The 12,908-nt window shown below is 39.9% G+C and overlaps 1 protein-coding gene across 1 annotated transcript; it reads left to right on the top strand.

Moving 5' to 3' along the window:
• Nucleotides 1-2,218: 2,218 nt before the first annotated feature.
• Nucleotides 2,219-10,994, top strand: LOC107042418. Its single transcript, XM_015263456.1, has 4 exons — nt 2,219-2,261; nt 9,616-9,806; nt 10,467-10,677; nt 10,932-10,994. The coding sequence occupies exons 2-4, from the start codon at nt 9,651-9,653 to the stop codon at nt 10,937-10,939; spliced, it is 375 nt and encodes a 124-aa protein (XP_015118942.1). The 5' UTR covers nt 2,219-2,261; nt 9,616-9,650; the 3' UTR covers nt 10,940-10,994.
• The last annotated feature ends 1,914 nt before the right edge of the window (nt 10,995-12,908 follow it).

Below are 12,908 nucleotides of genomic sequence, written 5' to 3'. Positions count from 1 at the left end.
TGTTGTCCCCAAGAACAGAACAAATCGAGTGACATGCTTTCCTAACAGTTTTTCCTTGATGGAATTCATAGCGAATGCAGTGTCTAATAAATAGCTTATCGGTCTGCATGTTTATTCACAGAATTTAAGGTTATGTTTATGACTCGCTTATGTTTTGATACTACATAACTAACCCCACCATATCATATGTAAGCGGTAAATTTGAATTACTTTCATGACACGGAATCGAGCGTCCTAAAACTTATTTGTACACCTAATATTACGGAGAATTTTTGTTTTCAGTCATTAAAAAATGATTTAATAGTACAGGGTTTGAATTTTCTACTTCGAACTTTAAAACAATTGTCAGAAATCACTATTTTCATTCTATCTTCTTTTATTTGTGCGAAATCTATGTAAAAATTTCTAGAAAATTAATTTCATACTTTTGGTCCAGAAATGCCATCCAAAAGATACAGCATCATAGCTCTGGAATTCAAAGTCCTCGTAACCTCAAACATTATCGTCCAGCTCATCTGAACCCTGTTCACAGGAGAAATTATTCCAGGTCAACTCAAAATTATCTGTCCTTGGTCAGTCTTCTCTGAACAAAAGGAAAATACAGTAAGTTCAAATTCATAAGCACATCTCACGTTTGGGAAAACATTGGATTTTCCTCTCCATTCGAATAATTTTGACTAGGTTAACTCGTTCCATGAAAGATGATCAGAAAATAATTATATTGACACTTTCTCCGCAATCGTGGTCAACTAATAGAATTGCTACTGAATTTCAAACCACACGACGAAAGGTTCATGTTGCGAAAAAAATTATTGAACAGAATGGAATTTTGAGTCATCCCAATCCAAAACCTGGAAATTGAAAAATTTCTGACACTTATAAAAGGATAGTCAGGGAGTTCTACGAAGATGATCGAAATAGTAAAATCATGCCTGGTCATAAAGATTTCGTTTCCTGTAAAACTAATGAATCTCGGATCCAGTGTCAGAAAAGACTTATTTTATGCAATCTCAAAGAATCATTCGTTCAATTTGAAATCCAATACCCTCAATGCAAGATTAGACTTACGAAATTTACAGAACTCAGACCAGCATACTATGTGCTTGCAGGAACGAGTGGTATTCACAAACTTTGCGTTCGTCCTATCCACGAAAATACTGATTCAATGTTTGATGCAAGCAATATTGCAAGAATGTCCAAGGATGGAGATCATTCTCTGCAGACATTGAACGATTGTCTCAAAATAATAACGTGCAAAGAACTGTAAGGGATTCTGGGGAAATCCCTTCGCTCACCGCGGGATCAACGGAAAAACTACCAGAAAAGCCGTAAGTACGCAGAGAAAATGACCCAGTCGAGCCAATAGTTTCGACTCAATTCATTTTTGTTAATAATTGGAGATTTCGAGTCATTTTGGATTCATCAGAATTTCGGTTTTGCGTTCTAACGCCTTTTTTTCTTATCCTTTTTTTTCGTTATTGGGAATTTTGTTTTGCGTTCTGACGCCTCTTTCGTATTTTTGGATTCGTTTTGTCTTTTGTTTTGCATTTTACGCTTTCTGTTTTGTTAATTCGATGGGGAAAAATTAACTTTATAGGGCCGATAGAATTTTCGTGACTTAGGCCGAGATATTACCGAGCTGTGCGATCATTTTTGAGGATTTTTCCCTTCGTTTCGAATTTTCGGGGATTATGTAGGAGTAGTTGGAATACTACCGCTCAATTAGTGGATTTTTGGAGTTTGGGAAGGGTTAGTTTTTGGTTAAGTGGAAGGTCACGCGATCAATCCCGACCGTTGCTCTCGCGTGAATCACCAAGGTCGTTTGAGTTCGATTTTTCTAATTGTTTTCATTTTTTGGTAATTAAGTTATGTTCGTTTCTTTCGTAATTTATTTGCCTAGGCCCATGATCCTGAGAATATGACTCCGGAGAGGAGATTATAGTTAAATAGAAATTTTTCTTGAGTTAATAACCCACTCTGACATCCATTTCAATCGTTGTAGTAATTAATTTCTGTTTAAAGTTATTTAAATTTGAATTTCGTTAGGTACAAATCCCGGTTACCGACCGTTATGTAATCGTTGCGCAATCCAGGCGCTCTGTCCACGTCCCTCTCCGTGCGCCGAGCCGCCATTGAACAGCAGTATCGATTCTCGCAGCGTCAGAGTGACCACGTGTTGAGTAGTTTGGACTTATTGTGCCGTTCGTGAACCGTTTACTACTCACGACTTGGGAGTTATTGTTGGTGTAAGACAATAGTGGGTGAGTTAGGAACATTTTGAGCGTCGTGAGTAATATATTGGGCGAGATTGAGGAATTTTGACTACAGCGTAGGCGAGTGGGAAATTGCGTCATATTCGTTGGTGAATTTCGCACATATGTTTGGTGTTGGAATTCGCATGTCTCGGGTTAATGTCGCGTTCGTTTCTCATCTCAGGGTTTTTGGATCATAATTTATTGGTTTTGAGGTCTTGCTCTGTGCGGTAGAGCTTAAGTAACGCCCAATAATTGCATTAATCGCCTGTCAGCTTTTGCGAGTTTTGACGCCGCGAGAGATTTCGCATCTGTCTCTCTATTTCGATGGTGGATTTCGTGCTTCTCTCTCGCACCCGGAAGGATAGTTTTATGTCGTTTAAGTGAGTGAATATTTCGGAAGTTTTGCGTTGGGATTTTTGCATAAAAGCCGTGTAGTTTCCGACTTCCTGAGGCTCTTCTGTGCTAGACGCCTTCTCGAACACTTCGAGCTCTTTACCTTTCGGTCTTGCCAGTCATTATGGCTTAATTAATTAGACGTTTTATTCATTTAAGAACTTTTCGGGATTTTCGCGTTCGTTCGATTTTCTCGGGATGTAGTTCTATTTTCATTTCGCTCCGGTCGTTTCAATGTTGCGTTCATCGCCTCGGGATGAAATATCCTTGAAAATACGGAATAATTAGTATTTTCGTGTGCCGACGGCCTGTTAGAATTTATTGATTATTTTTTCCATGCGTTCATCGCCTTCGTTAGAGACATTTTCATGTGGTTTTCGCTTCAAGGTCGCGCCTCCGTAGATTCTATGCGCTGCGTCTGTCTTTTTAGCTACCACGTGTTCTTTTTATGCTCTCGAGCCCGCGCGTTTCTGAGAATTATGTTGCGCTAGGATTTTTCTTGTAACTGGCATTTGCTGCGCCTTAGAAATTTCGGGTTTTCTTTGAAATTCCTAATCTATTTTACGTTCCCTCGTCGGGGATTATTTTTGAAATTCGGGATGATAAGTAGTTTTTCTTCGTTATTGAATTCGATATTCTTTTTTTCTTTTCTCATTTTTGTTCCATTTTTTGAGGTTACTTATTTTATTTTGGATTTATTATATTTTTTTGGGTCTCTGCGTACATCGCGTGATATTAATTACAGTGTGATATTATTGTGATATTATGGAATTATTATTACTAATTTTGATGGATAGATATATATTTTTTGGTCTCTCTCTCACTCTCAGAGCGGACTATGGGTTTTTGAGACGATTATTACGATTATTACTCTTTTGTTGAATTATAGAGACAATATAGACCCGTACATTTTAGCATTAAATTTTGACCTTGAGTTTCTTTCTTTTAGGATAAGAGCCTACTGACCCGTTCTCCACCTGAACCTACCTCTCTCTCCACAACCGACCCCCTAAGCAGCGCAAACACCCTTCCCTTGGCCCCCTTAGGTTGAGGTTTTTGTGTTTTTGAATCTTCGGTTTTGTTGTATTTTTCCGCTTCGACCCAATTTCGGTTTGTTGTTTCCGTCGAAACAAAGAACTGGCACCCACAATCATCGAGCTTCAGTTTTCTGACTTTACCAAGGGAAAAGGGCGAGATAACGTCCATTTTTATCCCCAGTAAAAATTGACCACGTTACAGAACCGACAACACAGTGTTAATCTGAAGGAGAAAATGGATGTGAAATGTGTCCAGGAATAACCATTTTATCTGAATACTTAAAAGCAGTCTTTGATGAACATACAGTGGAAGCAGTAACATTCAAAGTTTGGAAATACGATAATCGACATCTTGAGAGACAGAACAACTTCTATGTGATGAATTCATTCTTGAATTCTGCAAATTGATCGTAAAACTCAAAGTCACGATTTCGTGGCTCAAAAACAAGCAGAATACATCTTCAAGACTAAAAATAGTCTAGCGGCAGAAGAAGGGATGATAAAATTCGACTTTGCAGAAAATTATAGATTTGTTGAACAGAATTCAGGACAGTCATTTTATTATAACAATGACTCAGCCACTTTATTCACCGTTGTGGTTTATTATAAATCTGGGGAAAGTCTGCTGCACAAAAGCATGGTCATCATCTCAGATAATAATTCCCATGGCACAGTCGCCATTTACATGTACATCTAAATCATCATTTAATGCTTGAAAGTTTTTACGTCTCGGAGGCGCTCCGAGTCATTTCAAGAAACGATTTATGATCACCGATTTGATGTTTCACTTGAAATATTTCGGTATAGCCGCTGAATGGCATTTTTGTGCTACATCCCATGGAAAAAGTGCTTGCGATGGGATCGGAAGGAATCTGAAAAGATTAACATCACGTGCTAGTCTCCAATACATTGGTAGGTGTGAAATCTTGACAGCAAAAGTACTGTATGAGTGGCCGACTCAAAATTTGTAAGAAATAAGGATTTTTTTCAGCTCGAAGTCAGAATATGATGCGGCAAAGAAAACACTAAAAGCACGATCTGATAAAGCTAAGAGAATTCCAGATACTCAGAAGAGTCATGCATTCATCCCCCTCACCGAAAGTACTTTGCTCGTGATGCAAATTTCTCTCACGGATAGTGCCAAAATCTTCGGAATTCTTAGGAAACGTGGTAGAAAAAAATTGTATATTTTGATATAAGGTCGTGAAGCGCGGTTTCAGACGAGTGTGAAGTTTACCAAATCACATGAGTTTCAAACCAAGCGTAACGACCGAATATCAAATAGTAATTTTTATCACAGACGTGTCAAATGCGAGGTTCAAAATGGAGAAGGGGGCGCGGGAGGGGGTCCAGGGGGACGGAGGCTCCCTGGGGGTGTAGCGCCTCGCTACATCCACATTTATGCATTAGTACACGGACACGACCACGTGCTTAGTTGAGACGACTGGACATCAGTGACATCATCACTCTCTGGCACGCGCCAATAAAATGTCTACTTCTCACTCGCACCTATTGTAACGCGTATCCGAATTCTAGCCTTTTGCGAATATTATATTCAGTCCGGCACTGACCGCCGAATACTCGGGAGTCACCATCTTCTCCCATCACTTATAAATATCCCTAAGACGCGTTTAGTAATAAACAACAATTTTACATTAATTGTTAGTAGAGGATTGATTCAAGCCTTTCCCATCACACCACAATCCCTACAGGGGGTTGGGGGGATGAAGCCCTGCTGATTTTGTTTAGGGCGCATGCGCGATGCTGTTCTCTATAAGATCAAGTTCACGTTGGTATCAGAGTAGGCTGAGAGTGCTTCAGGCACTGTCCAAATGCCTCACGCACTGAGGCCCCTGACGCACAGTTTTACAACCTCCACACAGACCTCTAAAACCGAGTGTTTGACACGTCAGTGGCAAAAAGAGTGTTACCTAGTATCACTGTAGCCATCATTCACTCAGACCCCAATTTTTTCTTGTAACTTGTGATATTATAATAAAACGGATCAATCCCATTGTTCCCCGGTCATTTGTTATGATCGTTGTTTCGTAATCCTTGCTTTCAACCGCTAAATCTGAATGATTAACTATTGAATGATTTTTTTATGGCTGAAAATCAAAATTGTCCATAATATTTCACACATGATTTCATCGGAAATTTTCCGTAGATTTCGAAAAAAAATAGATTAAATATTTAAAACCTGTCATCATTTGAGAAAAATCGATTTTAAAGCTTCTTGACTCTTCATTTCGGAGAAAAATGATAATGAGAATTGTAAAAAAAAATTCTGTCCAAACTTTGAATTTAATACTCTGACAATGAGTATTGTTTGTTCTCGATTGGTCATCTGGGGTGAAATGCCCGTTGTCCAGTACACGAACGAACACCAGGAGCACCGTAGATCCTCCCCAATGAACTCCACTACGTCGGACGCACCGTATTTCATAATTAAAACGCCCAAACAGCAGCGGAAAAACCCACTGGAGCCAGGAGAAACATTCAGCATGGCAACACGAGATTCGCACGTATCAAAACAACTCCGGAGTGACAATTTACTATCTGGTGGTAACAAAACGTTCACCACCAGGGGGTAGAAGCCATCGGAGCCCCCTGCCGAACGGAATGATGGGTGAAGGGAATATGCAGAGGCCATTCCGGGATGGTCTACTGTAACAATACCTCCTGAGCTACACAGCGGCGCTATATTGGGGAATTGGAGACGAAAGCAGCACAAAGAAGAGAAACGAACATCATCAAATTGACCGATATCAATTCGATTTGTGCTTCTTTGTGGAGCAGCACAAAGAAGAGAAACGAACATCATCAAATTGACCTTCTGCAAAGAAGAGCTTTGAAACAGTCCAAAGACAATACCATGAAAATGTGACTAATTGGATTTTGTCGTCATCATCAAGCCTCTCCACCGTAGAGGATCCTCTGCATAGAAAAATGATAAATGGTAATTGACTATTCGACAGAATATAGTAATAAAAAATAGCAAATCGACGTTTCATATCCCACATAGGAAATGCCAGTATTGAAAAAACGGGCCAAGTCTGACACAAGCCTGGGCTTGCCAAGTCTGGGCGCCCAAGCTTGGACCGAGGTTCGGCCATCCCTGAGGACCAGGACTTGAATCTCGGGGGAAGGGCGGATAACCGAGCCTTGGTTGACAGATCTGGCCCAGCCTCGGCCAAACATTGGCGTGCCGGAGCTCGATAACCAAGTCCCAGCCAGCGGTGGCCCGGAGCTTGGTCATTGGGCTCCAGCCGTTGGTGTAATTATAAGAGNCTTGCCAAGTCTGGGCGCCCAAGCTTGGACCGAGGTTCGGCCATCCCTGAGGACCAGGACTTGAATCTCGGGGGAAGGGCGGATAACCGAGCCTTGGTTGACAGATCTGGCCCAGCCTCGGCCAAACATTGGCGTGCCGGAGCTCGATAACCAAGTCCCAGCCAGCGGTGGCCCGGAGCTTGGTCATTGGGCTCCAGCCGTTGGTGTAATTATAAGAGTTAAATCGCAAGGGTGAGATGATGAGAATGGAATCATAGGGGTGGAATCATAAGGGTAAAATCTGAAGAGTAAAATTGTCAGGGTCAAATCGCAATAATGGAAAGAGGCGAAAAAATCATAAGGCTGCCATTGTGAGGGTTGAATGGTAAGGGTGGAAGCTTGACGGTAAAATTTTGAGGGTGTAATCGTAAAAAAATGGTGACATTGTAGGTATTGAAGTCACATGTTACTCGCTAATTATTACGAAAAGAAGAAGAATCGTCATTCAACATTAATCATCATTGTCACAATTATTATTGTAAGTAATAATTATTATTATTGTTATTCATTATTGAATTAATTTACCGATTAAACTACAGTTGAATCACTTAATATTTCTATCAACTGAATAATAAAACGTTCAAATCGAAAAAAACAGAGATGGAATTAATATGGACGATTTAAAGTAGAGATTTTATGAATTGCGCGGTAGGCTAGTGGTTAGGGCGTCGGATTAGTAGTCGTGAGGTCGTGGGTTCGAGCCCACGTTAGGGTAATATTTTAAGGTAACAAAATTGGTTTTTCAGCGATGATTGCGTTCGGGTTTGGTAGATAAGGCACAATTAATACTAAAAATCATCCTAAAAAATGTTAATTATTTTGTTTTTGTTATTATTGATAATTGCCATGAATAGTTTGGCCGCCAGCCCGGCGCCAGTCGCATGCCGGTATTGATTTTTTTTCTTCGTTGAATTTGTTACGAATGCCGAGGAGTAATATTGAATTACTTGTATTTCAATCACCCATATCATATTCATGTAATTAAGTCATGTTTAATTGAGCCTGCCCAAAGACTGGCAACCAACGCTGGGCCGAGATCGGCGCCCAGACCTGGCTCGATGTTATCATTCCAGGTTTCAACCAAGTCCGGCGCGGTCCCGGTTGAGGAACGGGTCCCGAAATTCGGCAGTCCGGCCATCGGGCTTGGGCCTGTTACTGGGCCTGATTCCGGAAAACCAGTCGTCCCTCACTCCTCAGAACAATTAATTGACTTCAATCCGCGGAATCGGTCTGTCAGTTTTTCACCCCAATAAGACAATAGATTTTCTTTTTGGTGACCTTACAGAAAAGAGGTGATATAGTGAAAAATTGACTGGGTAAATCTTAGCCTTGAATCGAGAATAGTGTTTTTTAGCGAACATTTTGAGAACGAACTCACCAAATAAAAATTAAACTGAACTTTTGGAACAATATCAATACAAAAACAGTTTCGAGCGACAGTGGAAGAAGAAAACTACTGTGAGTCTTGGGGCCCCGAAAATTATAGGTGCCACAGCAGCCGCTGGACAAGCTGATTGAAGGGTTGAGTTACAACAAGTAGTAAGTCGAAGAACCCACACGAATTCCAAATAATTAAAAATCCAAATCGAAAATAGAAATTTTCCAGACTTAGTATCTAAAAGCAAATTTTTCAAGAATAGCAACTAAAAATCATTTCAAGTGAAGTAGAATTATTAAGAATTAAACCTCTTGTTTTTCTTCGATTGTAAAATTAAAATTCATTGTTAAATAAATTCAGATCGGGTCTTAGAAGAGTTAATTGTGTCATAATTTTTGGCTGTAATCCTTTTGATACCAAAAATTCCTTCATCCTGTGAAAATTCTGAATAAATTCAAATGTTTCTAACTTAATTCAATTTACAAAATTCAAGCAGAAGAGTCAAAATTTTAGCGTCGTCCTGGAATAAAAATAAAACTCAAAGTGATTACGAGTCTAGCACTCTTCATTTTGTTAGAATTGAATTAGTTAGTTCGATAATAACTTTTCTCTCGATGTTGCCCTTCGACGCTTAGCAACATCTCCGGACATAACAGGCCAAGCTCGACCCGTTCGTTTTTTCCTACGTGGGATCTGGCAAACTTCAAATTATCCACGTAGGAATTATTCAGGAATTTATTCCTGACACTCTTTGTTGGAAATTGATCCAATCATGAGAAAAATATATTCACGATATTTTCACTGGTTGGGCCACTGTGCTACTGAGTTGTCAGATTGGATAGATAGAGAATGGATGATACGACATGATAACATGAACTATCCCTCCAATACCACCTAAATAAGAAATTAACAGAGTGATTTCAGTAGCGAAGTGTTTAATCGATACAAGTAAATTACAGTTTGCCATGAATTTTTATAACTCATCTGGAAATTTCGAAGAGATAGTGGAATTTTTATCAAAACCGGTAGTTTGAGTTTATAGTAGCTCGAATTTTTCCCCCACAGAAGTCCTAAATAAAAGCCACTATCCCTCTGAGATTCCGGAATACATTCGTGTGGCCTGAAATCAACTCACTGCCTTGCTACTGAATTGTCGTGACACTCTCGATATTTCTATGCGCCTACGAGAATTAAAATTTAATTGTATATGTATTTTTTTTAGATTTGCCATTGAGAGGGAATCAAAAATTAAAACACATGTCGAGACGTACACTAGGGAAACGAATTAACAAGATGCATCATGAGAACATGAATACTGTAAAGAGAATATTAGCTAAACAAACACATGTGTGTACGACTGCTGATGTGGGGAGCAATAGCAGTCACCGGTATCTCGGAGTATCAGTACATTGGGTAAGTCAAATTTGAATTTTATATTTGATGAATTTGAAAACTACGAAAGTTTGATTACCTATGAAATAATTTTCCGTCCCGGCGGGCGCAAAGTTACATTTCCCTCCCGCTTCGCGGGAGGGAACTCTGACTTTGCGCCTACGCCGAGACGGAAAATCGCGTTCTAACCACGGGAAGTAAAATAAAGGACCCTCAGCCGCGTGCTTACCAACCTCGCCTTCGGCTCGGCTGGCAATTGCACTGGCGGCTGAGGATCCTTTATTTTCCCTCCCTAGGTTAGAAATATACTATTATTATGGAGACTATCCGTCTCATTCAATCCACTCAAGATAAGAATTGAGGAACTTGCTGAATCGAATATCTAATTTGTATTGTTCTGTCTGTAATTCTCTGGGAATCGGAAGAATTTCTGTTCGAATAATTATGGAAATTTTGTCAGATTCTTCAATGGTTGAATCTCCTGATCGCATAATGAGACATCCAATTATGCGACGAAATTGTTATGAATTAATCGGTCTCAAGTATCTTGTTTGTTTAATCCATTCAAAGATCCATGTCAAGATACCTTCTTTCTTGCATGATTGAATTTTTAAAAAAATCAATTCCTTGTCTTGTTCCCTACTAGCATTCACTTTAAATGGAATCGAATATTTATTCTAGATTGATGATGACACATTGAAGCAAATATTAGCTGCTATCGCCTGTCGCCGATTTCCCGGTTCTCATTCATTCGATCAAATTGCTGACCAGTTGGAGAGCATCCACAATGATTTTGGGCTTGTTACGAACAAAATTGTGGCTACAGTCACAGATAATGCAACGAATTTTGCTAAAGCAGTTAAAAAATTTGGAGTTATTTATATGGACATGAGTGAGTATAGTGTTAGTATAATGTTAGTATAGTGTTTTGTAATCAATTTCGAAAAATTCTCATTTGAAATGAGATGTACAGGGCAAAAAAATCAATAATCGATCTCAAATGATCAAATTTCCGATTTTTGAAGATTTATCTGTCATATGCATAAAATTATTGCGTAAAAATTTCGATGTAATTGAAAGAAAACTAGATTCAGTGTAGTTTTCGAATAAATGATAATCTGTCTGATATCTCCTCTGTGTCTATAGACAGTTGAGGAAGAAGGAGCTACAACAGATGAGACAGATGATGAGTCATGCGAGGAGTCAGACCCGGAGGCACTACTCTCCAGTAATGCCGGACGCGAGTCCCACAGGTCCCCCACTCCGCGCTTGAGTCCCACTGCGCAGCCTTTAGGGCGCCGAACGCCTGGCGCTCCGTTTAAATCGTTTGAATTTGATCGACAACGGCATGACTTTTTACTCCACTTGCTTCAATGGACATTGAGAAGGAATAGATGTTTAAAATAAAGTTAATAAATATTAGACGATGTAATAATTGAACTTCTCGTGATCAATGGAGCAAGGATTAAATGTCACAAGGGTCAAATTTCGCAACTGTCTGTCTACACCTAGCCGTTAATGGAATATTTACGCTCTTTTGCTGAATTATGAGGCAAATTACATCCTACGTTTTTGTTTAATACTGTTTCCTGAGTAAATGCTTCAAGATACGGAAAAAAAATTAGCGTCAAACTAGTTCACTCATAAAAAATACATAGATTTAATGGTGTGTCGTTTTGTCATATCTCCATTATTTGCAGAGATATATAGCCCATTAAGTGAGAGCGCGGGCGGTCTACGCGCTTACCGCCGACACCTCACCCAGGAGCTAATGCACCGCCCGCTTCGCTCCCACCCCCGATTACTCGTTATCTATTATAGTTAGGGAACAAAGTCATGGAACAAAAAATGTGTATTTTTATATTTTCTAAATTTTTTGTTTGAAACTTTGTTATCTATCTGCAACCGTATCTGCTATATGATGGTTTAAACATTGAATTATTATAAATAAGAAAGCATAACCGCAACTTGCAAAACCCGACTTCGGATTCAGATTCAACATCACCGGCAATGGAAATTCCAATAATAACATTTATTCAATTCGGTTGTGCATGGAGAAACAGGGCTAGTGCAGGAATTATTTGATCCTCGTGAAATTTGACCATCTCCGCGAGACCCTCGTGACGTTTGACTCTCGTGAAATTTGATCATCCTTTTGTGATCCTTGTGAGATTTGACTATCCCCTTGTGACCCTCGCAACGTTTGACTCGTGAAATTTGACTATCCCCTTGTGACCCTCGCGATATTTGACGCTCGTGAAATTTGACCACACTTTTGTGACCCCTGTGACCCTTGTGAAATTTGACTATCGCCTTCTGACCCTCGCGCCGTTGACTCTCGTCAAATTTGACTATCCCCTTGTGACCCTCGTGATGTTTGACTCACGTGAAATTTGACCATCCTTTTGTGACCCTTGTGAAATTTGACTCTCCCCTTGAGACCCTCGCGGCGTTTGACTCTCGTCAAATTTGACTATCCCGTTTTGACCCCTTGTGACCCTTGTATGTAAAATATGATGGCGAACATTTTTTATCTGAACAATTTTTCTCCATCTCTATCGAGTTTGCCGAAATACACATTGGAGCGCCCCGACACATCGCGGGCTAACGCGCCGCCCGCTCTACTCCCACCTCACATAACTCTTTATCTATAATAGTTAGGGAAAAAAGTTTCAAGACAAAGAATGTGTATTTTGACATGACAAACAGATTTTGTTTAAAACCTCTTTTCCTATCCGCAACCATTTCCATGATATAATGGTCTAACAATTAAGCATTTACTTAGTTTCGTGGTGCATACAGAAACAGGGCTAGCGTATGGACTATTTGGCCCTCNATTTGACCACACTTTTGTGACCCCTGTGACCCTTGTGAAATTTGACTATCGCCTTCTGACCCTCGCGCCGTTGACTCTCGTCAAATTTGACTATCCCCTTGTGACCCTCGTGATGTTTGACTCACGTGAAATTTGACCATCCTTTTGTGACCCTTGTGAAATTTGACTCTCCCCTTGAGACCCTCGCGGCGTTTGACTCTCGTCAAATTTGACTATCCCGTTTTGACCCCTTGTGACCCTTGTATGTAAAATATGATGGCGAACATTTTTTATCTGAACAATTTTTC

This window comes from Diachasma alloeum, unplaced genomic scaffold, assembly GCF_001412515.2.
Source record: "Diachasma alloeum isolate Michigan unplaced genomic scaffold, Dall2.0 Dall_scaffold_00461, whole genome shotgun sequence".
NCBI classification, from domain to species: Eukaryota; Metazoa; Arthropoda; class Insecta; order Hymenoptera; family Braconidae; genus Diachasma; species Diachasma alloeum.
The sequence above is the reverse complement of the archived record's forward strand: the minus strand, read 5'-3'. Positions and strand labels throughout refer to the sequence as shown.

Coding starts and splice junctions, on each gene's coding strand:
- LOC107042418 (XM_015263456.1), top strand. CDS start 9,651: ATGTCGAGACGTACACTAGGGAAACGAATTAACAAGATGCATCATGAG. Junction 9,807..10,466: donor TCGGAGTATCAGTACATTGG/GTAAGTCAAATT, acceptor TATTTATTCTAG/ATTGATGATGACACATTGAA.